Genomic DNA, 23171 nt, shown 5'->3' on the forward strand with positions numbered 1-23171 from the left:
GAAGGAGTCACTCTTCACTTTAAGTATTTAGGTTCTAGCGTTGAATAAATGGCAGCTTTTCCTGGGTTCCTGCGCCTCGGTTTGCGGGGCTGGTGTCTGTCAGGCCAAGCCATGAGGTGCTGCCCTGGGAAGTGCCTCTCTCTTACCCTTAGCTTGCAGCTGGCGTGGACTCAGACCTTTGGCGGGTGAGGGGTGTCACTGAAGCTGTGGGATCCCCCCTGCCCGCCCCACGGGCCTGGCAGTACCTGCCGCCAGTTGTACGTCTGTGCTGCCCGCGAGGCCAGGGACAGCCAGGCACCACTGCACCAGGGCACAGTCCGGCCTGCTCCGCCGCTCTTCTCAGGAAGGTGTGCCCAGGTGTGCTCTTCATCTCCTGCAATCCCACAGGGATTCATCACTCTGTTTCCCACCTGCGTGGTGGTGTCCATCAGCCGGGCATGGCTGATGTTGGCACAGCTGGAACAAGGCGGGAACACGCCGAGGGTCTCAGTGACCACAGGTGTGACCATGTCCCCGAGGAGCCACAGGTGTGTGAGCCAGCTCTAGGCCTCGAGAGGAGAAACTCTGCAAGGGTTCTGGCAGACTTCTTTTGTTTCTCAGTGAAAATTCCATCTGTGAGGCCAGATGGGATTGAGAGGATGTTTTTAACCGTAATCCCCCTTGTTCACCCTTGGCTGTGGCTCAGCATCAGCTCGCTGTCTCTCGGCCTGTTTAGCACTTCCTGTTCAGTGAGCCGCTGTTAACCGGACTCTGGCCAACCCGATTTCATCGAACCAAAAATTCCAGCTCAGCCTTCCCATTCCAGGAGCCCGTGGTGGTTTAGTCATTCCTTCTGCACCCACCCAGCCCAGTCCTGTAAAACCCCTGTAGAGACTTTGCTCTGTGTGAGGCAACGTGATCCTGTCTGTGTATCTGTAGCCAATGCGCTGTTTGCCAGCAAATGTTCTTCAAAAGATGTGTGTTTTGTATTTAAATGCACTGGTGTCTGTATTCTGGGGCTGCTCTGAATGTCCAGGTCTGTATCTGTGGAGTGTCTGTGCTTCTGGGGTTGCTCTGTAGGTCCAGGTCTGGCTCTTGCTGTCTGTACCCATGGAGTGCCCGTGCTTCCATGGCTGTCCTGTGCATCCAGGTCTGTATCCATGTGACCGCGATTTCTTGTACAAAAGCTTCTGACCTGGCCAAACACTGTTGGATAAAATGAGTTTTACCCTCTCTGGGCTCCTTGCAGCTTTTTGTTAGCGGAAATCGAGGGTTTGGAGTCTGCCCCTTTTGTGCCGATTCCTTGAGGCAGGAGCGTCCTGTCTGGGGAGAACTTCTGACCTCCAATGGAGAATCTGTGTCCTGGGGGTTCCCCAGCACTCTGTAGCACCCATGAGGGCTTTTGGTGCCTGATTTTTAAGGTTTGGGGCCCTCATGTCTGTGGGTCCATTGGGGACATCGCTCAGTGCCCAGCCCCTGTCCCTGTGCTGTCACCCTGGCTGCAGGTGGGACCCCCCTGCGTGCAGGGCCAGCTCCCGCCCCCCGGGCACAGACAGGGACGCAACACTCAGTTCACACATAATTTATTAGTGACAAAGGGGCTGTCTCCAGGCGAAAGGGGATGTCACCAAGGTGGGGGATGACACTGTGTCACTGGGGTGGGGAGGCAATGGGGAAGGAGGGTTTGAGCAACATGGTGGGACCCAGCGTGGGGACAAGGTGTCCTCGTGTGCTGCCATGCTGGGAAGGACACACAAAGCGTCCTCACATAGGTGCAGGGACTCACAGGGTGCAGGTCTGCTGTCCCCAGAGGTGTAACAGGCCCCAGGCGTGGCACGTCCCTGTCCCTCACGCTACCCGCGCTCGCAGATGAGCTCGACGACGCTGTGCTCCATGGGGACGGGGTCGAGGCAGCGGTGGGCGGCGCTGGCGGCCACCTCGTCCAGCAGCCCCTGCACCACGCGCTCGTCGGAGGCGAAGCGCCACAGGTAGAGCTGCAGGTAGTGCCCGTCCACCTGCACCTGCTGCAGCCCGAAGCGCCCCAGCGTGCGCAGCCGCACGCACTCCAGCAGCGTCTTCAGGCTGATCTTGATGATGCCCGTCAGCACCGACACCTGCGTGAGGGGACAGCGGCAACACGTGGCACACGGGGAGCACATGGCATGTGGGGGCCCCTGTCCTGGCTGCCACTCCCCAGGAACTCCTGAGCATGGGGACATGTGGCACAAGGACACCCTTGGCCTGGTCGCTATACAGATCCCCACCCATCTCCTGCCAGAGTCCTGATACCGAGGACAGGGAACACTGGGGACACCCTTGTCCTGGTCACCAGCTCCCAGGGACCCCCCAAGCCCTGACAACAGGGACAAGTGGCACTGGGAAGGTGGGCAGTTGGGGGCCTCTGGGGATGTTTAGGGACATGGTGGTGTCCCCATGACCTCACCTTGTTGAACTCAACAGGGCTGAAGATGTCGATGCGCTCAGAGAAGAGCTTCTGGATGTTGCTGAGCAGGTGGGTGTCCATGGGGGCACTGAGGGCATGGACACAGGGACAGTCAGGGACTTGATAGAGCCAGGGATGTGGGGACAGGGACACAGGGACCGTTAGGGGCCATGGAGACGGTCAGAGGATGCAGGGATGGTTTGGGGACAGAAAGGCAGGGGAACGTGAGGATGGTCCTAGGACATGGAGGGACAAGACAACTGAGGGACACAAGAGCCATGGGGATTACCGGGGGATTCTGGGGCAGTTGTAAAGAACACAGGGATGGTTGGGACAAACAGGGACAGTTTGGGGACATGGGGGCAGCTAAGGGCTGTCAAGATTATGTGAGGATATTGGGACAGTCTGGGACCATAAAGAGGATGACAGGGAAGATGCAGTGAATACTGCAGGAGTGACAAGGAGCCCAGGGGTGCTGGGGTGGCCCACGCAGTGACACAGGGAGCCTGGGGCTGCCAGGGTGACCCAGGGGTGGCGGGGCTGACCTGGGGGTGTAGCTGGGGGCGTAGCGGCCGGGCGCCCGCGAGCTGCTGTAGACGGAGAAGGCGCGTCGGCTGGAATCGCTGCTCTGCGCCCGCCTCACCCCCTCCTCGAAGAGCTGCCCCACCTGTGTGTGGCACCACACCCTCAGCACCCAAAACCCCCTCCAAGGACCCCCCAAACCACCCAGCAGCCCTCTAAGTCTTTGCGACCCTCCCAAACCCTTCCCAAAGGGCCGCTCTGGGATCTTGGGCAAACCCCCTGGAGCCCTCCAGGAACGCCCACCCCGCCGGCAGCCCCACCTGGACGTCGATGGCGGTGATGTCCTCCACCACGCGCTTCATGACGGCGCGCACGTTGCGGGGCTCGACGGTGCCCAGCCAGTCGCGCGTCTCGACGCTCTTGCGCAGCATCTGCGCCACGGCCGCGCCCTGCACCTGCACGTAGTGGTCCAGCAGCCGCTGCGCCGCCGCCCGCGCCTCCGCACACAGCGCTGGCCCCGGCGTCACCGCCAGCCCCGAGTCCTGGGGGACACACACCGCTAGGGACAGCCCCGCGCCTCCCCTGCGGCGGCGCTGGCCCTGCTGGCGGTACGAGGGGCGTGGGGAGGTGTGGGGATGCCACCCCGCCCACGACTCCACATCTCATGTCCTGGGGGCACGCGGACGGACGGGTGCGGCACTCTGGGCCACCCTGCCTGCAGCAGCATCGCTGCTCCTCTCACGTGTACTTGGGGCTCCAGGGGCTCTTGGGGCCATGCAAAACCCCCCTGAACATCTCTGGGGGACATTCATGATCCCCTTAGGGCCACTTAGGGGCTCACCTGGGGCGGGAACTGCTCGTCGGTGAGGGTGAGGATGTAGCCGATGGTGGAGTTCTCATAGTCCAGGCAGAGGCGGGCGAGGAGCAGCAGCAGGGCTGGGGGGGCAGTGGGAGCTCCCCGCTCAGCCGGGCCGTCAGCGAAGCCACGGGCGGTGCGGCACAGCCAGCGCACGAAGGCCACCACCAGTCCCTCACGCACTGCTGTCACACAGAACTCCCCCTGTGCCACAAACGGGGGGGGGGGTCACACTCCAAACTGCCCTGTACGGGCTCCAAACCTCCCTGTGCCACCCCCAGATTGCTCCAGTGACCCCAAACTGCCCCCAGCCCCCTCAGCCTGTCCCGCGCCCCACCCCGCGGTGCCCCACCTTGAAGTAGGGCAGGCTGGCAAAGGCGACATCCCTGGCGGTGAAGAGCTGCACGTAGGCCAGCACGGCCTTGAGCTGGCCCAGCACGGAGGCGGCCAGTGTGGCCAGAAGGTCGGGCAGGCCGGGCCCCTCTTTGCCAGGGGGCCGGGGGGCAGCCAGCGCCTGGCGCACGTCGCCCAGGCAGCCGAGGAAGAAGGTCTGCAGGGCGCGCAGGTAGCGGTCGACGCGCTCACGGGCGGCTCGGGCCACCAGCGCGGCGGCGGCGGCGGCGCCCGCGGGCAGCAGCTCGAGCAGGGCGCGCAGCCGGCGGTGGAAGCGGTCGAGCGCCCGCACCAGCAGGGACGTGTCGCCCAGGCCGCGCTCCAGCGCCAGCCGCCGCTCCAGCAGCGCGAAGTAGCGGGCGGCCAGCGCGGCGGCGAAGGGCTCCAGGCGCCCCGCGTCCCCGCCGAACAGCGCGCGGTACGAGCCGGCCAGCTGGCACAGCGTGCCCACGAAGGCCGAGCTGCCGCGGTCCACGAAGTCCAGGATGTCGGAGGCGGGCGGCGGCGGCGTGGTGGCCGCGCCCGAGGGGTCGGCCACGGGCAGCTCGGCCTCCAGCGCCGCCAGCTCGGCCTCGAGGCGCGCGCCCGCCTGGCTCAGGAACTCCTCGCTCAGCTCCTCGGCCGGCTCCTCCAGCTGCAGCAGCATCTCCACGCACTCGGTGAGCTCCTTGGGGTCCAGCGTCTCCTCCCTGGTGGGTGGGAGGGTCCGGGGTTAACCGTGGCACGGCAGAAAACAGGGAATAGGCAACAGAAGTCACCAGCAGGCTCCAGGGTGACGCACCGGAGGCGTGTGCGGAGGCGCTGGGCCAGCTCGGCCATGATGGCGTGGCTCTCATCCTCGATGGCGCGGAAGGAGGGCAGGTGGCGGTAGTGGCGCAGCACGGCGCGGGCGCGGGCGTGGCAGCGCAGGGCCCGCGCGGGCTCCGTGCCCGCCCAGCGCCGCAGCCGCCCCGGCACCTCCACCAGCGCCTGCAGCTTCCGCAGCAGCGCCTGCACCCCTGCAGGGACAGGGGGTCAGGCGTGGGGAGACAAGGGGAGCAGGACAAGACAGGCGGTGGCACCAGCTGCTGGGTCTGCCCCCCACGTGGGACACCCACCTGCTGGGTCTGCCCCTGCACCCCACATGCCCCATCCCCACAGATCCCCCTGGATCTGCCCCCGGACGGCCCCGGTCTGTACCGGCCAGCTGGGCGCCGCGGCGGTGCCGGTCCTGCAGCGCGGCGCTGACGCGGGCGCTCGAGGCACTGATGGCTGCCATGTTGGCCGCCAGGTCGTCCATCTCCGCCTCCATGTGCCGGAAATCCACCTTCATCTTCCGGATGGTGTCTGGGGAACACGAGCCAAGCGCCGAGTCCCTCGGCTGCCCGGGACGCCCCCGGCCCGCCCAGGGCTACCAGACCACAGCCACAACCCCCAGAGAAGGCTGGTTACCGCAGCGGGGTGAGCCGCCGCGTTCCTCAGGGCAGCTTCCCAGCGCTGCCAGAGTGAACAGCCCCGAGCTCCCACCTCCCGCTGCTGCCATCGGCAGGATCCAGAGGGAACGGCTCACCGGTGGCGGAGATAAACTTGTTGTAGTTCTCGTAGAGCAGGGTCTGCATGTCGCTGTCCAGCGCGCGGATCTCCCGCCCCAGCGCGGCCTCGCGGGCCAGGAGCTGCCCCAGGGGACACTCGCTGCGCACCTGGGGGGGACGACGGGTGCACATCTGCCTCTGGCCCCCTCCCCTGCCCCCTAACTGAGATCATCAGCTGCCCTCCGGGATCCCAACCTGCGCCCCCGGATTCCTCCTGGGATACGGCAGTGTTCCCCAGGAGCCTCCCCCCGCCCTCCAGGGATCCCCCCGTAGTGCCAACTGGCCCCGACCCAGCTGCTCCGGAGCACCCCGGTACCATTCCCGTAGGATCCTACAGGCCCACAGGAGCCCCACAAGAGCATAGCCATAGGGATGCCCGACCAGGCCCTTTCTGGGGTGCCCTCGGGACACTGGAGCTCCCAAGGTTCTGGGGACCCTGGGGACCGGTCCCGCCGGGGTCGGGGGCATCCACCGGGATCCCTCGCGACGCGGCCCCGCGGGGACCTCCCGGCGCCCATCGGGGTCCCCGGAGCCGCCTCCGAAGTGGGGGTGCCCGCGGGAGAGGTTTCCTGGGGAGGATCAAAGGTCACCTTGGTCATGAACACCTCCGGGTCGAAGTGGGGCCCGTTGATGTCGGTGGGGTCCGGGGCGGCCTCAGCCGCCTCGGCAGTGGACGGGCCATAGTAGCGCTGGAGCGGTCCGTGGGGACGCCGCCACCCGCCGCCGCCGGTGCTTCCGCCGGTGGCCTCAGGGCTGCCCCCGGCCCCGCTCCCGGCTCCGCTCCCCGCTGTCACCGCCGCCATCGCGCCGCCGCTTCCGCCTCGGCGCCGCTTCCGGCTCCTCCGCGCGTCACTTCCGGCGCGACGCCGGTTGCCATGGCGACGGGGAGAGCGGCGCCGGACGTGGCGGGGCCCGGTTACCGTCCCCGGGCCTCCCCCGTGTCCCCGTGAGTCCCCGCTGCATCCCCATGCTCATCTCCCCAAGACACCGGGTGGGAACCTGGGGACACCCCCCACCCCACGCGAGGGCCCTGCTCCAGCCCTGGGCTGACGCCGGAATTGGGCTGTGAGGCCGCAGGTACAGCCAGGTGATCGACCTTGCGCCTCGCACAAGGAACAAACATTCGGGCTAAAAGGTCTAAAATCAGCTTTATTTACAGCAGGAAAGGCAAAACAAACCCCGCCAGGGTGAGGGTCAGGCTGCTCCAGCGGCCTTCTGTCCAGAGTCACCTGCTCCAGGAATCACAGGCCATCGATTCTTTCCAAGGGAAAGAGCCCAGAGCTGCCACGTTGCACCAGGGAAGTTCCTGCTGCCTCCTTTCTCCTCCCCAAACGTGGAAAAGAACACACCTAATCCAGCCAGGGTGTGTTCCGTGAGCGGGCCGGTACGTGGGACAACATTCCTGTTGTAGCTGTGGACCTGAGTTAGCCCCAGGGCAAAGGAATTCCCAGTGGGAATGGGGAGAAGGCAAAGGAACACCAGCCATCCATGAAGACGGTTTGCTGGGGAGTCTAGACCAGAGGCAGAGGAATGGCTGAGCCCTGGTTGCTACAGGAAGGGAGAAGCAAATAAGCAAAGACCCCCCCAAGGCAAGGCAGGCATTCCTTTCGTACCTTCTAAATCCATAAACCAATCAGCAAATCCCTCCTTGATTGCCCCCACCCCCGACAGCACTGCAGGGGGAATTCCACCTCACCTCAGGCTCTGCTTTATTGGCACAACACATCCCCAAAGCGCTCTAAAACCAGGCTGCCACAGTAACCACAACCAGCTGGACCTTCTGCCACCGGATTCCTTTCCCCCGGTTCAGTGACCTCCCCGGCACGAGCGTGGGAAGCTTCTGGAGGGTTCCACGCACGGGCTAACCCACGTGGCTACGGACCGTGGCCCTCCCTCCCGCAGGCTCCAGCCCGGTTTGCCCACAAGGATGACGCAGACAACCGAGCCGGGACTTAACCCTGCTCCTCTGCAGCTCCTCCCTGCCACGATCTGACCCAGCCCAGGCCCAGATCCATTGCTAATTCCACCTGAAAGCAGCACAGGTCTCCTCTCAGCCCAGGGATACGGTCTGCAAGTCCCAGGGAAACGGAGAGCGGCCACAGGAATGTAAGTCACACCCCAGTACTCCCAAATCCCACAAATCAGCATCCTAAATCCTACAGCTCGCACAGCTCAGCTGGGCTATGGAGCATCCACCACCAGTGCCCGGATTCGTCGGCTCCTGGTCTCGGCGAGGGCGGCGATGCGGCCGTGGCCCTTAGAAACAGCCCACAAGGCAGGAGGTCACGGCCTGAGCCACGACCCCAAAATCACGGCAGACATGAAGATCCCTTTGGAGCCCAACTTGTTTTGGAAGAGCTGTCTGGGCCCAGCTGGAGCGACAACGAGGAGCTGGAGGGAGGAAGAGTCGCTCAGAAGGCGGAGGCGTGGCTGGAGGCTCCTCTGGAAATGCACGGACAGGTCTGTGGGTGGCGGGGTCTGGCCTGGGACACCCTGGGACGCCCTCCCAGGCCGGGCTCAGGTCCCTGCCCGGGACACCAGGTAGTAGAGGATGAAGAAGATGAGGACGAGCGCCACGGAGACGGCGAGGAGCAGCCGGCGGTTGTCGCGGCCGGAGCGCGCCATGCCGGAGAAGCGCTTCACGCTGCCCGTCAGCAGCCCCGTCACGCTCAGGAAATCCGAGTCCTGGCGGGAAAGCACACGCTGCAGGCATTGCAGAGCCACCGGACATCCCGAACGGGAGGGACTCACAGGGATGAGCCAGCCCGACTCCAGGTCCCGCACGGGACGCCCCTACAAGCCCTGATTGGGCTGATTTAGGGCTTCTCCCTTCAGGGCCTTTGCCATCCCACCTCTCACCCCGATCCCTGATTGGCACAGAAAGCCCCGTGCCCCGTTTCCCAGGTCCTTACCATGCCGTCCAGGTAGTGGTTCTGTTCCTCAGCATCCTTGTCGATATCCAGAGCCAGCTGCAGGGCAAGGCAGGAAATGGGCATTAATGAGCTTTTAATGTCCAGAGGACCTCTAAAATCTGAAATGCAAATTATTCAAACAAGCTGCTGCTTTCCCAGCTGCAACAGACACACAGGGCCTTGTCTGGTGCAGGAACAAGGAAAATGATTCGCGTTTCCCCGTCAGGCAGATGAACTTTTCCAGCTCTGAAAACAAAGCCTGTCTGTCTAAATCTGTCAGGTAAAGGACAGGGGAGTTTAAGCCCTGGGACACGATGGCAGGAATTCAGTCTGCCCTTTTACACGGTGAGTCAATGACTTCTTTCACGGTTTGCACTAAATTTTTAATGATAATTTAGAGCCTAAAGCTCTGAATCAGAGTGTTTGATGCCAGTAAGAGCAACCCAGCTTTAAGAACCCTTGCACAGAGACACAGGTATTTCCCCAAATTAATCTACCTGCCTTTTCTTGGTGAATTTTTCCCCAAGGAGGTGAGCTTAGGAGGTGATCAAGGCCAGGTCAGACAGGGGCTTGGAGCAACCTGGTCTGGTGGATAGGTGTCCCTGCCCATGGCAGAGGGGTGGGACCGGATGAGCCTTAAGGCCCTTTCCCACCCAAGCCTTTCCAAGGTTCTGCGATCCCCTGCAGGACCCCCAGGTAACCGGAGCCTCGACGCCTGATGTCACCTCGGCACTCACCGACTTCAGCCTGGTGACCTTGCTGGCCAGGCTGTCGGCCATCCGCTTGTTCTCCACATCCAGCAGGTCCTCCATGGCGCTCGGGCTCTGCCCTGGGGAGAAGAAGGAGGAGCACACGTGTCCCTGCCCTGCCACAGCACGGGTCTGTTCCCATCACAGCCCCTCCCGGCACGGTTCGCGCCGCGGAACCCTCTGAAAGTGTGACCAAAACACCGCAGACTCTCCCCAAAGAGGCCAGGGCAAGAAGCCAGACTTGCACCCCGAACTGGCAGCACGGCCCAGCAGCGGCTCGGGGCCTCGGCGCCCGGGGAGATCCGTGGGGGAGGTTCGGGTGGCACACGGCACAGCCGGGCCCCTTGCCCCTCGCCCGTGTTGGGGTCTGTCGGCATCGCCCCCGCTGCGGGGCTCCGGGGGTGAGGAGCGCCGGGGCCGTCAGGGGTTATGGGGGCAGCTGGGGGCTCCAGGGGCTGCTTAGGGCTTATGGGGCTTCAGGAGGACAATTAAGGGGTTAGGGGGGGCAATTAAGGGTTGGGGGGGTGCAGCTGAGGATCCCAAAAAGGGCGCAGGGCGGCAATTGTGGGTTACGGGGGTGCGATTCCGGGGTATAGGGGGGAAATCGGGGCACTGCAAGAGGCCCCGTGGGGTTCAGTAGGATCGTGGCTCCTCCTCCCTCTGAGCCCCTCCAGCCCCTTCTGCCCCCCAAACCCGTCCCCGTGGCTGTCGCTGTCCCCTCACCTCGGCCCCGCTCCGCCATGGCCGCCCCGGCCCGGCCCGCCCCGCCGGGCGGAGCCGCCACGAAATGTCCGCCCGCTCTTCCTCCTCCTCCTCCTTCCCCCCGGCACCGGGACCCTCGGGCCGCTCGCCCGGGCCGGGGCGGAAGGGCTGGAACTTGCCCCCGAGCGATCCCGGGCCGCAGGTACGGCCAGTGCCCTGCCCGGGCTCAGGGGCGGGACACGGGGCTGCGGGGGCGAGTAGGGGCTTGGGGACCAAAAAAAGGGGGGGTTGGGGCAAATGCAGGGCTTCGGGGACAAGAATAGGAGTCTGGGGACAAAAAGAAGTTTTGGGGAAATAATTTGGGGTCTTGGGACAAAAATAGAGGTTTGGGGGGGGGGGAAGTAGGGGTTTAGGGACATAAATAGGGTTTTGGGGGCAAAAAGGGGGGTTTGGAATGCACCCAAATGGTGGGAGAAGGAGGTGGCAGCGTGAGGAGCCAGCAGGAGTATGGAAAAGGGGGATATGCCCAATGATCCATTGGCTCGTGCCATCCCCCCGAAAGCAGAGGTGGATCCCCTCCATGCCAGCCCCTAGGCATGGGGATGCTGTGTCCCTGTCCCCGGCCAGCCCAGCCTCCTGTCTCCGCAGGTTTCCGCCTTCCAAAATGCAGGATCTGCCTCCTTTGGTCCCCCCAAGAAGTCCCTCTGGGGCTGCGTGGGCAGGAGGGAACAACCCGTGTGATTCCCAAACCCCGGGGGCTCTGGGCCTGGGCTCCCGGTTTGCTGAGGTCGGTGTGGCCAGCTCAGCCTCATCCCCGTGGGAACACAGAAGCCGGACACATGTCCGAGCCCAAACCTGCTGGATTTCCCCTCGCTGGGAGTCACGTCCCCCCCGCGCCGTGGGCTCGCGTGGCTCCGTGAGCCGCTAAACCGGTGCCGCGTCCAGAAGCACCGCGCGGTGCCGCGCATCTGCTCGCTGGCAGTGTCGGCACGGACATCCTCGCCCGGGGGGCTTGTGGCTGCGCCTGCAGGCATCGGCCATAATCCAACCCGCCAGCGAGCCCCGCTCGGCTGCTCCCCGCCACCTGCGAAGGTAGCTCCGCCTGGAGCCGGAGGATGCTCTCCCGCCTGGCCGCTCCATCCCTTGTCGCTCCACGGGAATGTTTCTGGCTTTATTTATTGTTTCCACCCCCCCCCCCACCCCGCCCCGTGCGGCAGCAGAAATCAGGGCAGGCGGGGAGGAGGAGGAGGAGGAGGAGGAGGAGGAGGCAGGGAGCTATTTCGGGGAGCTGCTGTTATCTGCTCCGCGTTAATCCCCGGCTGGTGGGGGGAAGGTTTTCCCTGAGTGCTTTCCTGGGAGGGCGTATATGAAACATTGAAAAGCAGAGCAAGGAAGAAGAGGATTAGCCGGAGAGAGAGAGGAAGCTGGCTGCTGGCTTTGCTCGGGTTATCCATCCGCTCCACTTTTATGGATGCAGCAGCGTGAGCAATATCACTGGGGATTTTTTTTGTGCTGCGTTTTTTCCCTCCTTGCTCTCCCCACCCATTTCTCTCTTCCCTCTCAGAGATCGGTGTGCCGAGGTGCTTTTCCATCACCCTGGAAGTCCCCTCGCTCCCCTTCCTCCAGGCTGCGCCGTAGCTGAGCTGTTGGGATAATGGAGCTCCAGGCTGTGGTATCCACGCTGGAAAGCGGGGAGCAGGACACGGTTCTCAAGGTTCTCCAGGTCTACAACCAAGAGGTGAGTGAGCATGAACCCCTCCCTCAAATCAGGGACTCCTAAAAAAATTATTGTCCAGATCCCAAGTAAAACCTGGCCGGGAAATTAGAGTCAGCGTGAGGACCGAGTAGGAGGAGCTTTTATGTTAAGGCAGTTTTGGAGGTGCTGAGAGAGGCCAGGGGGGAGCTGCAGGTGAAACAATGTTGGAATTTGCAAGGCAAAGATGATTAGAGGTGACTGCTGGGATCTCGTACGGGCACGGCTCTGAAAGCAGGAAATAATGAATATGGAATATCAAACCCCAGTGATCTGGGTGCAGAGGTGGGAGCGTTTCTAGCCTTAAAGTAAGAAAAGATTATCCGTGGTGGTAAATCTCTGCTTGGAGAAAGGAAACTGAGGGGAGACCTCAGCTGTTTACAGCTTCCTCTGGAGGGGCAGCTCCAATCTCTGCTCTCTGTGGCCAGTGACAGGACCCAAGGGAACAGCTGGAGAGGTTTAGGTTAGGATATTAGGAGAAGGTTCTTTCTCCCAGATGGTGGTCAGGCACCGAGCGGGCTCCCCAGGGAATGGTCACGGCCCCAAGACTGCCTGGAGCTCCAGGAGTGTTTGGACAACAGGCACAGGGTGGAACTGTTGGGGTGCCTGTGCAGGGCAGGAGTTGGACTGGCTGATCCTTATGGATCCCTTCCCGCTCAGGATATTCTGTGGCTCTGTGAAATCCTGCTTGACACCGACTCTGGTTGTCAGGGAAATTTCCTTCGGAGGTTTCCCCTGGGAGGGGCTGGCCCTGTGGATCACTCTGACTCACTCTGCACCAGGCTCTGGAGTAGGTGGAAGCCAGCAGGGAAAACCTGAGGAATATTTTGCAAGAGCGTGTGAGAGAGAGTGTGTGTGGAACTATTCCTGACAGTTGGATTTGGAATGGGGAGGTATTGGCCAAGAAGGAGCAGGTGCCTGTTAAGGACAGCACTGGGGATTAACAGCACCAGCAGCAGGTGCAGCATTGGAGTCCTCAGGAGGGTGCAAACAGTGTCTGTGTGCCCCCCAAGCCACGATATCTCCTGTTGGATTCCCCCAGCTGGGTCCTTCCCGGGGTATCGGGCCTAGGGAACTGGAACCACAGGGTTTGCTGGCCCATCTGGAGGAAATGGAGCAGTCAAAGAGGATTATGAAACTGCAGATAAACCTGGCACAGCCTGGCATCGCTTCTGCTGCAAGACTGATGGGTCTGTATCCTTTTCCTGTGGATTTATTTTAATTCACTGTCGTGCACACAGTTTTTGGTTGCTGGGAATAAACTACAGCTAAAGCAAAACCCCAGGTGCAGCTAAAACACCCCCAAATGGGATTACAGCCTGCAGAGAGGATGTGCTGAGGGAAGAACAAGCAGCCTGCCTGTGGGTCACAGCGGTGCCGGGACCCAGCCTCCAGCTCCTGGCAACGTGGTCCAACAGCCTGTGGGTGGATCAGCTCCTGGAGCTCCCACACAGCCCCACGCCCGGGGCTGCTCCAGGCACTGTGTCCATCGCCGCTTCCAGACTGGACAGACCAGCCCCGTCCCCGGGCTCTCGGTGACTGCACACACAGGATCAGTGCTTCATGGATTTTAAACGTTTTCGTTCCCCAAGCTGGCATCAAACTCTCTCTTGGTATGAGCAAGGATTGCCTCAGTCACTGGGAAGTGCTGCTTTTCCCCCGGCACCTGTGCTCTCCAGTGCTCTCCAGTTCCATGGGAGCAGGTTTGGCCAGGAAGGAGACTGTCAGTGAAGAGCAACCAAAACAGCGAGAGAAGCCCGATGAATGGAGATCAGGAGTGTTTGTTAGGCAGGGGACAGGATGGAGTGTGGAGATCAAGTCCCTGGTGTTTAAAGAACGGCTTGGATAACCACAAGGATCCATTCCCATGTACCAGGGAGACAGGACTTCTTTTGGTCAGGAAAAGGAATAGTAAATGTCAAGGGGAGGCGTGTAGGCACAGCTCAGTGGTGTCGCTGAGCAGGGGAATTACCGGCTCTGACGGGATACTGGGATTGGGATGAATACCCACTGTGCTGCTGCAGTATTTAAACTAAACCCAGTGGCTTTCCACTGGTGCTGTGGATCCGGGGGTGATGCCCAGAATGGAAGCAGGGGGCTGTCAGGAGATGGTCTGTTTGCTGTTGCAGCATGTTTCGGACCCACTGCTTTCCAACTGAATGTCCCTGCCCTGGTCCCATGGAGTTTTAACCTATTCCTTATTCTGATTGGTTTTGTTTTTCCCACAGAAATCTCAGTGCTTCACCTTCGAGGATGAGGAACGGGAAGAGAGGAAGGTAGGCACACGCTGCTTGCTTTTCTCCTCTGGTCGGCGTGTAAATCTGCTGCTCCGTACTCATGTCCAGCTGGGCTTGGCAAGCAGCTCCCACAGGAGAGGAAATGAGAGTTTTCCATTAACATGGTTAGGGAGTGGTGTGCCTGGAATGCCTGGCTGTGTTTTTTGCATCAGGAGTTGGCGGTTTGGATAAAGGGCAGCATCTGTCCAGCGTTAGCAGTGGTTCCGTGACCCACATAGTCCCAGCCACGGCTGTGATCCCTGGGGCCTCTGGGCAGGGATCACAGCTGTGCCGGCTCCGGGGGAGGGCGAGGGGCTCCGCTGGCAGCCAGCAGCGGGATTTGCCTGGAGCTGTGTGTCAGCAGATCCTTTAAGCTGGTGTAACCTGGCACTTGGAGGGAAGGAGCACTCTGCCTGCTCATTCCTGCTCCTGCAGCTCTTCGTGCCAGGGCAGGCCTCGGCCTGGCTGTTCTGCCGCAAGGATGACTGTTTTCTTTGGATTGTTTTCCAGCTGGCTCAGTCCTGTGGTCAGTTCACTGGTGGATGGTGCCAGTGCCTGTGTTAGCACAGCAAGTGCAGGCCAGCTGACCCGGGTGGAGAGCGGGGCCTCCTTTGGCTGTGCCAGGGCCAGCTGCAGCCCCACGGAGCGTTCCAGGCGCAGCCTGAAACGTGGGGTTGGATCTTTGAGATCTGAGCTCTTTGCCTTGCACTGACCTGCTGCTTGAGCTGGGACAGTCACACAGAGCATGGCTCTGGGCACAGTGTCCTACTTTTGGGGTGTATGCCCCAAATATGAGTTGAGCATCACCACCAGCTCCTGGTGCTCGGGTGTTCAGATGGTTCAGCTTCAGGCACACACCCCGAGATCTCTTTCTCCTGAACCAGCCCGAGGCTTTGGTTGCTGGGGCTGAACCTGAAGCTCTGTCTCTGTGTGAGGAAGGAGAAGAGAACAGCTGTACTTCCTCATTTCCCCAGGATGTGAGTGTGGGGCGCACCATGAGCCTCGCATTAGGGACGGAAGTTCAGTTTTTCTTCATTCCTTCCCGCAGCAGTTTCATTCCACCAGGGGAGAGTCAGGTTGGACATCAGGAGGAATTTCTTCATGGGAAGGGCGGTCAGGCATTGGAAGGGGCTGCCCAGGGAGGTGGTGTGGTCATTGTCTATCTCTGGAGGTATTCAAGGAACGCCTGGACGTGGCCTGGTGTGGTTGTGAAGGTGCTGATTGGTCACAGGTTGGACTTGATGGTCTTGGAGGTCTTTTCCAACCTGGATGATTATGAATAATGACTAATGATTATGATTAATGATTTCAACCTTAATGATTCTCTGATTATTTCGAAGTGTAACCAATGGGGCTGTGTTAGGCTAGTTACAAACCTCATTTTTTTGGGTTCTTTCACTCTTGTAACGTCACAGAAAGACCCGTGCTCTGAGCTGTGTTTGAGGTCCGGTGGGCTGCTGCAGCGGTGTGTGTGGGTTACTGCTGTGACGTCAAGTGTTGCCACACGTGGTTCAGCCTGAGCTGCCCGTGTCTGTGAGGCCTTACCTGTGCTCTCGTGCTGCTCCGTGACTCACTGTTCCCCATGAGCTTTGCAGCTCCCGTGAATTGTGTTAGTGGGGCGCTGCCAGTCTGTACCCATGGAGGATCTGGGCCAGTAGGGCTCCAGACAGCACTGAAATTGAGGAGATGCTGCTTATTTGAATCTCCTGAGGTCTCTTCACCTCTTTTCCCAAGGCACCACGTGCTCTCTTCACCTCCCTTGGGTCCTGTGTCCCTCCCTTGTGCAGGGGGGCAGGTCGGCCCTGCCAGCCTGAACCATCCTCACCAGGGCAGAGCCACCACAGGGACCTATTTGTGCTCTCCCTTTACACCCAATACCCTCTGCAAGACATTTTTTTCCTGGTTGTTCTTGCCCAAACTGGTCAGGATCAATGCCAGATCCAGGCACTTCCCGAGTGCTGCCGAGTGCACACCTGAGCGGGCCCAGGTGACACTGCTGTTGTCCAGGGCAGAGCACGCCAGGGCCGGAGGGAGCACTGGGAAGCGTCAGTATCCAAGGTATTGCTTGTTTCCAACTGCACAGAAAATGGCCCAGCTGCTGATCAGGTTCCTGGAGAGGGAGCTGCAGCCGTCCTGCCAGGTCACCTGCCTGGAGAGCATCCGCATCCTGTCCCGGGACAAGCACTGCCTTGACCCTTTCACCACCAAGGAAGGCCTGAAGACCCTCTCCAGGCACGCTGGCATCGATTACTCGGAGGAGCTCATCCGGGAGGTCCCAGACTTGGATGTAATCCTGGAATCCCTGAAATGCCTGTGCAACATTGTGTTCAGCAGCGCCATGGCGCAGGAGCTGACGGCAGAGGGGCGGCTGGTGGTGGGGCTGGCCCGGCGCATCAAGCTCTACAACGAGCGCAGTCTTCCTCACGACATCAAGTTCTTCGACCTGCGCCTGCTGTTCCTGCTGACGGCCCTCAGGGTGGACGTCCGGCAGCAGCTCGCCCAGGAGCTCCGAGGCATCAGCCTCATGACAGACACCCTGGAGCTCACCCTCGGTGTCAAGTGGTTGGACCCCTACGAAGTTGCCACCGAGGAGGGACTTCTCCCACCTTTGCCGCGGCAGGAGACGGAGCGAGCCATGGAGATCCTCAAAGTGCTCTTCAACATCACCTTTGATTCCAGCAAGAGGGAGGTGGACGAGGTGAGCTCCTTGGGCCCAGGGCATTCACATGTCTCTGGGCTCTGGCTTTGCAGGTTTTCTCCTCCCTTGCGTTTCCTTGTGTCCCAGGCTGGTCCTTGTGCACCCTCAGGGCGGTGAGGGCCTCGGGTGTCCTTGGGGCACTGCCTCTGTCCAGTGCAGTATCACCCCTGACTTTACCTGTGCTTTTAGAGCATTCCCAAAGGGAGAATTGAGAGTCTGCTTCCCTTGGAGCGCCCTGCAGTCCATGGTCAGGCTGCTGGGGGGGGATAGGCTGCAGGCTCTGGGGTGTGTGGGATCCCCTTTGCTGATGGAGCTGTTCCTTCCTCCATGCTGGGGCCAGGAAGATGCTGCTTTGTACCGGCACTTGGGTGCCCTCCTGCGCCACTGCCTCATGATCTCCGCCGACGGCGAGGACCGCACCGAGGAGTTCCACAGGTCTGTGTTGGGAAGAGCTTCACCTGCAGCTTCACCAGCTCCCCCAGGCACATCCTGCCTGACCTTGGGCGTTTGGGAGGGACCCTGCTGACCAGCAGCTCTTGGGGTTGGCCTGGGGATCCCTCACACTCCCGGAACTCAGAAACAGCTTTTCCTGCCCTGGGAATGCCATGTGGGAATACCACGGCCTCCTGGCCCCTGAGATCTTGTTCCATGTCCTGTGTCAGGCTGTCCCAGCGGTGACATCCACCTCAGTGGGCAACTGGCCGGAGAAGACGTGCGCTGCTTTAATTAAAAAGTCCATGAGGTGGCCTTAATTAGCCTTAAGCTGTGCTGAGAAGTTGGCTGTCATGTTGCCGGGCGTTATTGGTGCAGGGGTTTCGGCTCGGAGCAGGCAGCACTGCCTTGTCCCCAAGAACACATAGTCAGGGGGATCCCAAGCAGTGCTGGCGTAGAACGTCAGGATGAGGAGTGAAGCAGGAGACTCCACAGACAGACCTTGGACCACCCAGATTGGTCCTGCTTGGCTCTGTGTCTAGATCCATGGGTTCTCAGTTGTCACTGAAGTCTCTTGGACTCTCAGCATATAGTTCAGCTGCCCAAAAAGTATTTCAAGTTATTCCCTTTCAGCGGTGTGAGGAGCTTGAGATGCTCCAGGAGAACTCGGATCACAGGGTCCTCACACTCCTGCAAGTTAATGACGGGCCTTCGTTTCTGCAGAGCTGGAGAACTTCTGGGAGCAAAGCCCCGTCACTGTGTGTTCACTTCTCTTCTCTTCCACACGTGCAGCCACACGGTCAACCTGCTGGGCAACCTGCCCCTGAAGTGTCTGGATGTGCTGCTGACTCCCAAAGTGCAGCCGGGCTCGCTGGAGTACATGGGCGTCAACATGGATGCGGTCAGCATCCTCCTGGACTTCCTGGAGCGGCGCCTGGACAGAGTGAGTGCTGGGGCCGCTGCTTCCCACAGGTCCAGGGCACCTTTCCCTCAGCCTGGAAGAGCCTGGTGGGAGCACCACGCTTGGTTTGCAGCTAGCCCTTTGTAGGGGGGACAGCCTTTGGCAGAGCTGTGGTTGGTGGGACTAAACCAGCATCTCTGGACTGGGAAGGTGACTGCCATTGCTTTGAGGGCTGCAGGCAGTGAGATCAGTGGAACAGGGGATGATTAGCTGATAATTAACTGGGTGATTGGCAAATCAGCCCTGTTTCACTCAGCAGTGATCCAGTTGGCAGCTCTGGAAGCCTGAGTTGGTGTTACTTTCAAACTGAGTACAGTTTTCAGCCTCTGGAATTGTTCCAAAGGGCCTCCAAATTCTACCACTGCACTTCTCTGCTCTGGATGCCCGGCCCAAGTATTTCTGGCACTGCCTGTGCCACAGCGAGTGGTGTGGTGAGGGAGGAGGCACTGAATGCCTGTGGCAGAGGTCGGGAAGCTCCGTGTCCATCCATCTCCCTGATGGTCTGTGCTCGTGTTCTCCAGCATGAGCCACACAAGCTGAGCTCAGCATGACTGACGTGCTGCTCCTTCTGGGGATGTTTTTGCAGGGCCACAAGCTGAAGGAGAACCTGACCCCTGTGCTGAACCTGCTGACGGAGAGCGCCCGAGTCCACCGGCAGACCAGGAAGTTCCTGAAGGCCAGGGTAGGCTGTGCTCAGCCCCACGTTGAGGGGTGCTGCCCTGAGGGGAGCGGAGACGAGCAAAGCCCTGCCTCTGGCCACGCTCTGGGTCCTGCCAGGGGTGGCTGAGGCCTTTGGCACCCACAGTGACCCGTCACCCTGCGGCCCTGCAGGTGCTGCCGCCGCTGCGGGACGTGCGGAACCGGCCGGAGGTGGGGAATTCCCTGCGGAACAAGCTGGTGAGGCTCATGACCCACATCGACACCGACGTCAAGCACTGCGCCGCCGAGTTCCTCTTCGTGCTGTGCAAGGAGAGTGGTGAGTCCTGCGGGGCTTCCTCAGGGAGACCCTGGGACGGGGACCCTCTGCAGGGCTTCTGCCTTCCCTTTGGGACAGCCCTGCCGAGTGGGGGAAAAGGGGAGCGCTCCAGGAGCTCTGTGGGAAGGAGGTGGTGCCTCACAGGCCAGCGGCGAGGGACAGGCTGTGCTGGAGGACAGCCCAGCCCCCTGCACACAGCCTGGCCCCCGTTCAGCCCCCACGCATGGGACTTGCTCCCTGTCAGCATCTCCGTGTCTCCGTGGCCTGGAGGCATGGCACAACCGCGCTGCTGGGGCTGGCGGGAACACGGGGCTGGCGGCGGGGGGGAGCCCAGCGTGGCGTCTGTCCCTTCTCCCGGCAGTGTCCCGCTTTGTGAAGTACACGGGCTACGGCAACGCCGCGGGGCTGCTGGCGGCACGGGGCCTCATGGCCGGCGGCCGGGAAGAGGGGGAGTACTCGGAGGATGAAGACACGGACACGGAGGAGTACAAAGAGGCAAAGCCCAAGTAAAGAGATCTGCTCCCCCTCTAGAGCTCCCCTCCTCCCTCACCTTCCTCCCGCTCCTGCTTTATCCCTCTTGGTGCACCTGCTGCCATCTCCCTGTTCTGCTCTTCCACGTGCAGCAGGGGTGGAAGTGCCCGTTACTCCTATCCCTCTCCAGAGCTCAATGTTGCTACACCCAGCTAGTTTTTGGTTCCTCTTTTTCCCTTCCCTCTCTTTCTTTTCCCCTTCCCTCTCTTTTTCTTTCTCTTTGCCTCTCCTTTCCTGCACAATGGGTGGTGTCTCGAGGGTGGGGGTCCAGGCTCATGCCCACCCGTGTGTCCCACACTCACCGGCTTCCTGTTCAGTGTCCCTGCAGGTTGGGCTCGTTGGGATTTCCTTCATTAGCTTTTGTCTCCTGCCTTGAGGAGAGGGAGGAAATGTCACCTGCCCTCGTGTACCTCATTTCCAGTGGCACCGTGGCATTGGCAGGAGGGGGTGTTGGAGAAAAGGGAGGTGTTTATAAGGATGTAGGTCAGAAGCCCTCGGAGCACTGTGATGGCACTTGGGGCTCAGGACACAAACAGTGGTGACAGCCAGTCCTGTCGTGCCATTCCTCTGCTCCATGAGGCTCAGAAGGGTTCCAAACAGCCCTTTGTCACCTGCTGTCCCCCTCCTGAGCCCTGGCCTCCCTGCTCTCTGTGCAGCATCAACCCCGTGACGGGACGTGTGGAGGAGAAGCTGCCCAACCCCATGGAAGGGATGACGGAGGAGCAGAAGGAGCACGAAGCCATGAAATTGGTCAACATGTTTGACAAGTTGTCCAGGTACTGGGACATGGTGTGTGTCCGGGGGTGCATCTGTCACAAACCTTCCTTTGGCTGTGTTCCCAAGACCTGAGGGGATCTAGGAGAGGGAGTAGTAGGGGATGTGTGGGGAAACTCTTCCCTCAGCATGGCCCCATGACGTGCCGGGGAAGTGCTGCCAGCCCCTCCAGCTTTGGCAGGATGGGACACTGTGGAACTCCTCGCTGTGCCTGCGCTGTTCCCAAGCACCTGCTGCTCGCCAGCTTTGTCCAGGTGCTTGGGAAGGACAGCAGCCTCTGTCGTGGCAGTGCTGCTCAGGGGGAAGCAGCATTTTGGGGACAGATGGGGGGGACAGATGGCAGCCAGCGCCACCAGCCACTTTCCCTGTTGGAGTGCTTTCTCCAGTCGTCTCTGACCCAGAGGAGCCCAGCTGAGTTCAGGCTTCCGAGAGTAGGAGGGAAGTAACCCCAGGATGTGTCGGAGGGAGAGGAGCGCGGACCCTGGTGCTGGTTTCCCTCTGGGAATCCTGAACCACACAGAACAGGACTCTAGAAGGGAGCCTATTCCAGGGAATAGGATTGTGCTTCCAGGCCATTGCTTCGCCATGCTGCAAGTTTTAGGGCTGGGACTGTCCCTGCTTCTCAGAAGGGATCTTTAGTGGTGCCAGGGGTGTTTCAGGCCATTTCCACAAGCCCCACATTCCTGCTGTATTCCTGGTGTGTTCCCGTGCTCCGCTGCAGCTCCGCCTGACCTTCCCCCTCTCCCCTGGCTGCAGGGAGAAGGTGATCCAGCCCATGGGCATCACCCCGAGCGGCAACCTGGCGCCCATGGAGAACGCCATCCGCAACATCGCCGACGAGCGCTCGTCCTCCGACTCAGACCTGGGGCTGGACTGACCCTGCCCCAGCCACGGAGAGCCGGGCTCCAGCTGCTCTCCCCCGGAACTGGTGCTGCACCCAGGGGCTGGCACTGCGCCAGGACTCTCCCTGTGGGATCCAGATCCAGCCTGGACCCCTCACAGCCCACCACATGGAACACCCGCCTCCTTCCCAGCTCCATAGCCACCTCTCCTTCCAGAGGTCTCCGTGACCTGGCTCCGCCTCGGTCTCTCCTGTCAGCAGCCTTGAGGACTTCACACTCCAAATTGCTTCCAGGACTCTCCAGCAGGATTTTTGGTTTTTAAGTATGTGCTGTTTGGGAAGAAGGGTCAGGGGGAGGCTCTTCCTGCCACTCCACCACGGTTCAGTGATGCACGGAGCCTCCGGTGTGCACGCGGCTGTGTGTGCGCTCGGCCCCACAGTGGGGCTGCTCCCCAGGAATGCCGTGGGAAGGGGGGCTGCCAGAGAGGGGTGTGGGCCTCCAGCGGGAGTGGCATCTGCAGGGTGTGGTGCAGGTGGCCGTGTCCATGTCTGTGCACACCCGGAGCGCGTGGGTGAGCAGAGCAGAGCCCGGCCAGGCCCTGGAAGCTTCCAGCATTGCACTGGCCGCAGGAGAGAGCGCGCGGGCGGCTGCTGGGAACGCTCCGATGTCCCTTCCCTGGCACTGGGCACTGTCCCTGTCACCACCCAGCTGGGTTTGGGCGTTCGCCTCTCCCCACCTCCCGCTTTCCAGACGAAAGGCCAATACCTGTGCTCTGCCCTTGGCTCCTCCTCGCTGTCCCCAGGTCGCTGTGTCCCCCAGGGGCTGCTGTCGGGCCTGGTGTAGACTCATCTTTATTTTTATTCCTGTTTTCTTTGGAAAGAAAATCTTCCCGTTTGTCTCATGTGCCCGAGTTCCCAAACCTCCCATCACGAGTAGGAATGCACAAGTGACGCTAGAATAAAGCCAGCCTGACACGTGGGACCGTGGCCGTGATTCCTCTGAGCAGGGAAATCCCCCTGGCTGTCCCCATGGCAGAGGATCCTGCAGAGGTGTTCCTGCCCTTAGGTGTCCTTAGGAGCAGGGGTTTTCCTGGACGTGGTCCTGGAGGTGAAGAGCTGGAGGAGCGCTTTGCTTGGCTTTCCCGTTTCCACTGCTGAGGCCCCCGAGGCAAGGAGGATATTGAGGGGCTGGAGCATGTCCAGGGAAGGGAATGGAGCTGGGGAAGGGTCTGGAGCACAAGGAACCTGGAGAAAAGGAGGCTCTGGGGAGATCCCTGACAGGAGGGGGCAGCTCCCGGGGAGCAGGGACAGGACAGGAGGAAATGGCCTCAAGCTGTGCCAGGGCAGGTTCAGGTTGGACACCAAGGAGGAATTTCCTCATGGAAAGGGCTGTCAGCCATTGGAAGGGGCTGCCCAGGGAGGTTTGGAGTGCCCATCCCTGGAGGTGTCCAGGGAAGGCCTGGAGGGGGCACTCAGTGCTCTGGGCTGGGGACAAGGTGGGGACCGGGCACAGGGTGGACTCGATGATTTTGGAGGTCTTTTCTAAGCTGGATGATTCTGTGGTTCCATTTAGTTCCTGACTGACCCTCAAGTGCCATTCCAGGCTGCTGGGCTAGGGACAGCCCTGCTCTGTCACAGTGTGAGCTTTTAGGCCAATTGTACCTTTCTCTTTTTAACTAGCAACCCCCCCCCACTCCGCTCCCAGCCCTTCTGTGTGCAGACACAGACCCCTGATCCCTTCCCAGCTGCTGAAGCTTTCCCAAGCTTTCTGTGCAAAAGGAAAAGGGGGGTTTGGTGCTTTT

The 23171-nt window shown here is 61.0% G+C and overlaps 3 protein-coding genes across 4 annotated transcripts; 1 reads left to right on the forward strand and 2 right to left on the reverse strand.

The window, feature by feature from the left end:
* Nucleotides 1-1546: 1546 nt before the first annotated feature.
* Nucleotides 1547-6579, reverse strand: VPS51 (VPS51 subunit of GARP complex). Its single transcript, XM_082283331.1, has 10 exons — nucleotides 6355-6579; nucleotides 5743-5872; nucleotides 5373-5519; nucleotides 4975-5191; nucleotides 4153-4882; nucleotides 3786-4004; nucleotides 3265-3486; nucleotides 2968-3089; nucleotides 2423-2510; nucleotides 1547-2093 (listed from the first exon to the last, which is right to left on the reverse strand). Exons 1-10 carry the CDS (start codon nucleotides 6565-6567, stop codon nucleotides 1833-1835), a joined length of 2349 nt encoding a protein of 782 aa, XP_082139457.1. The 5' UTR covers nucleotides 6568-6579; the 3' UTR covers nucleotides 1547-1832.
* A 328-nt stretch (nucleotides 6580-6907) lies between these two features.
* BET1L (Bet1 golgi vesicular membrane trafficking protein like) lies at nucleotides 6908-10276 on the reverse strand. The gene is made up of 4 exons (XM_082283214.1): nucleotides 10149-10276; nucleotides 9414-9505; nucleotides 8677-8733; nucleotides 6908-8449 (listed from the first exon to the last, which is right to left on the reverse strand). Exons 1-4 carry the CDS (start codon nucleotides 10165-10167, stop codon nucleotides 8282-8284), a joined length of 336 nt encoding a protein of 111 aa, XP_082139340.1. The 5' UTR covers nucleotides 10168-10276; the 3' UTR covers nucleotides 6908-8281.
* On the forward strand, nucleotides 10248-22348 carry RIC8A (RIC8 guanine nucleotide exchange factor A). 2 transcript variants are annotated; one of them, XM_082283213.1, is made up of 11 exons: nucleotides 10248-10329; nucleotides 11694-11865; nucleotides 14109-14156; nucleotides 16240-16854; nucleotides 17195-17289; nucleotides 18079-18229; nucleotides 18834-18929; nucleotides 19079-19223; nucleotides 19585-19729; nucleotides 20411-20530; nucleotides 21285-22348. In XM_082283213.1, exons 2-11 carry the CDS (start codon nucleotides 11782-11784, stop codon nucleotides 21403-21405), a joined length of 1620 nt encoding a protein of 539 aa, XP_082139339.1. In that variant the 5' UTR covers nucleotides 10248-10329; nucleotides 11694-11781; the 3' UTR covers nucleotides 21406-22348. The 2 variants fall into 2 exon arrangements, with proteins under 2 accessions (XP_082139339.1, XP_082139338.1); XM_082283212.1 differs by lacking the exon at nucleotides 10248-10329 and adding an exon at nucleotides 11049-11219 and having other exon boundaries at nucleotides 11692-11865.
* The last annotated feature ends 823 nt before the right edge of the window (nucleotides 22349-23171 follow it).

Source organism: Coloeus monedula, assembly GCF_965178545.1.
Source record: "Coloeus monedula genome assembly, chromosome: 6".
In the NCBI taxonomy this organism is placed as follows: domain Eukaryota; kingdom Metazoa; phylum Chordata; class Aves; order Passeriformes; family Corvidae; genus Coloeus; species Coloeus monedula.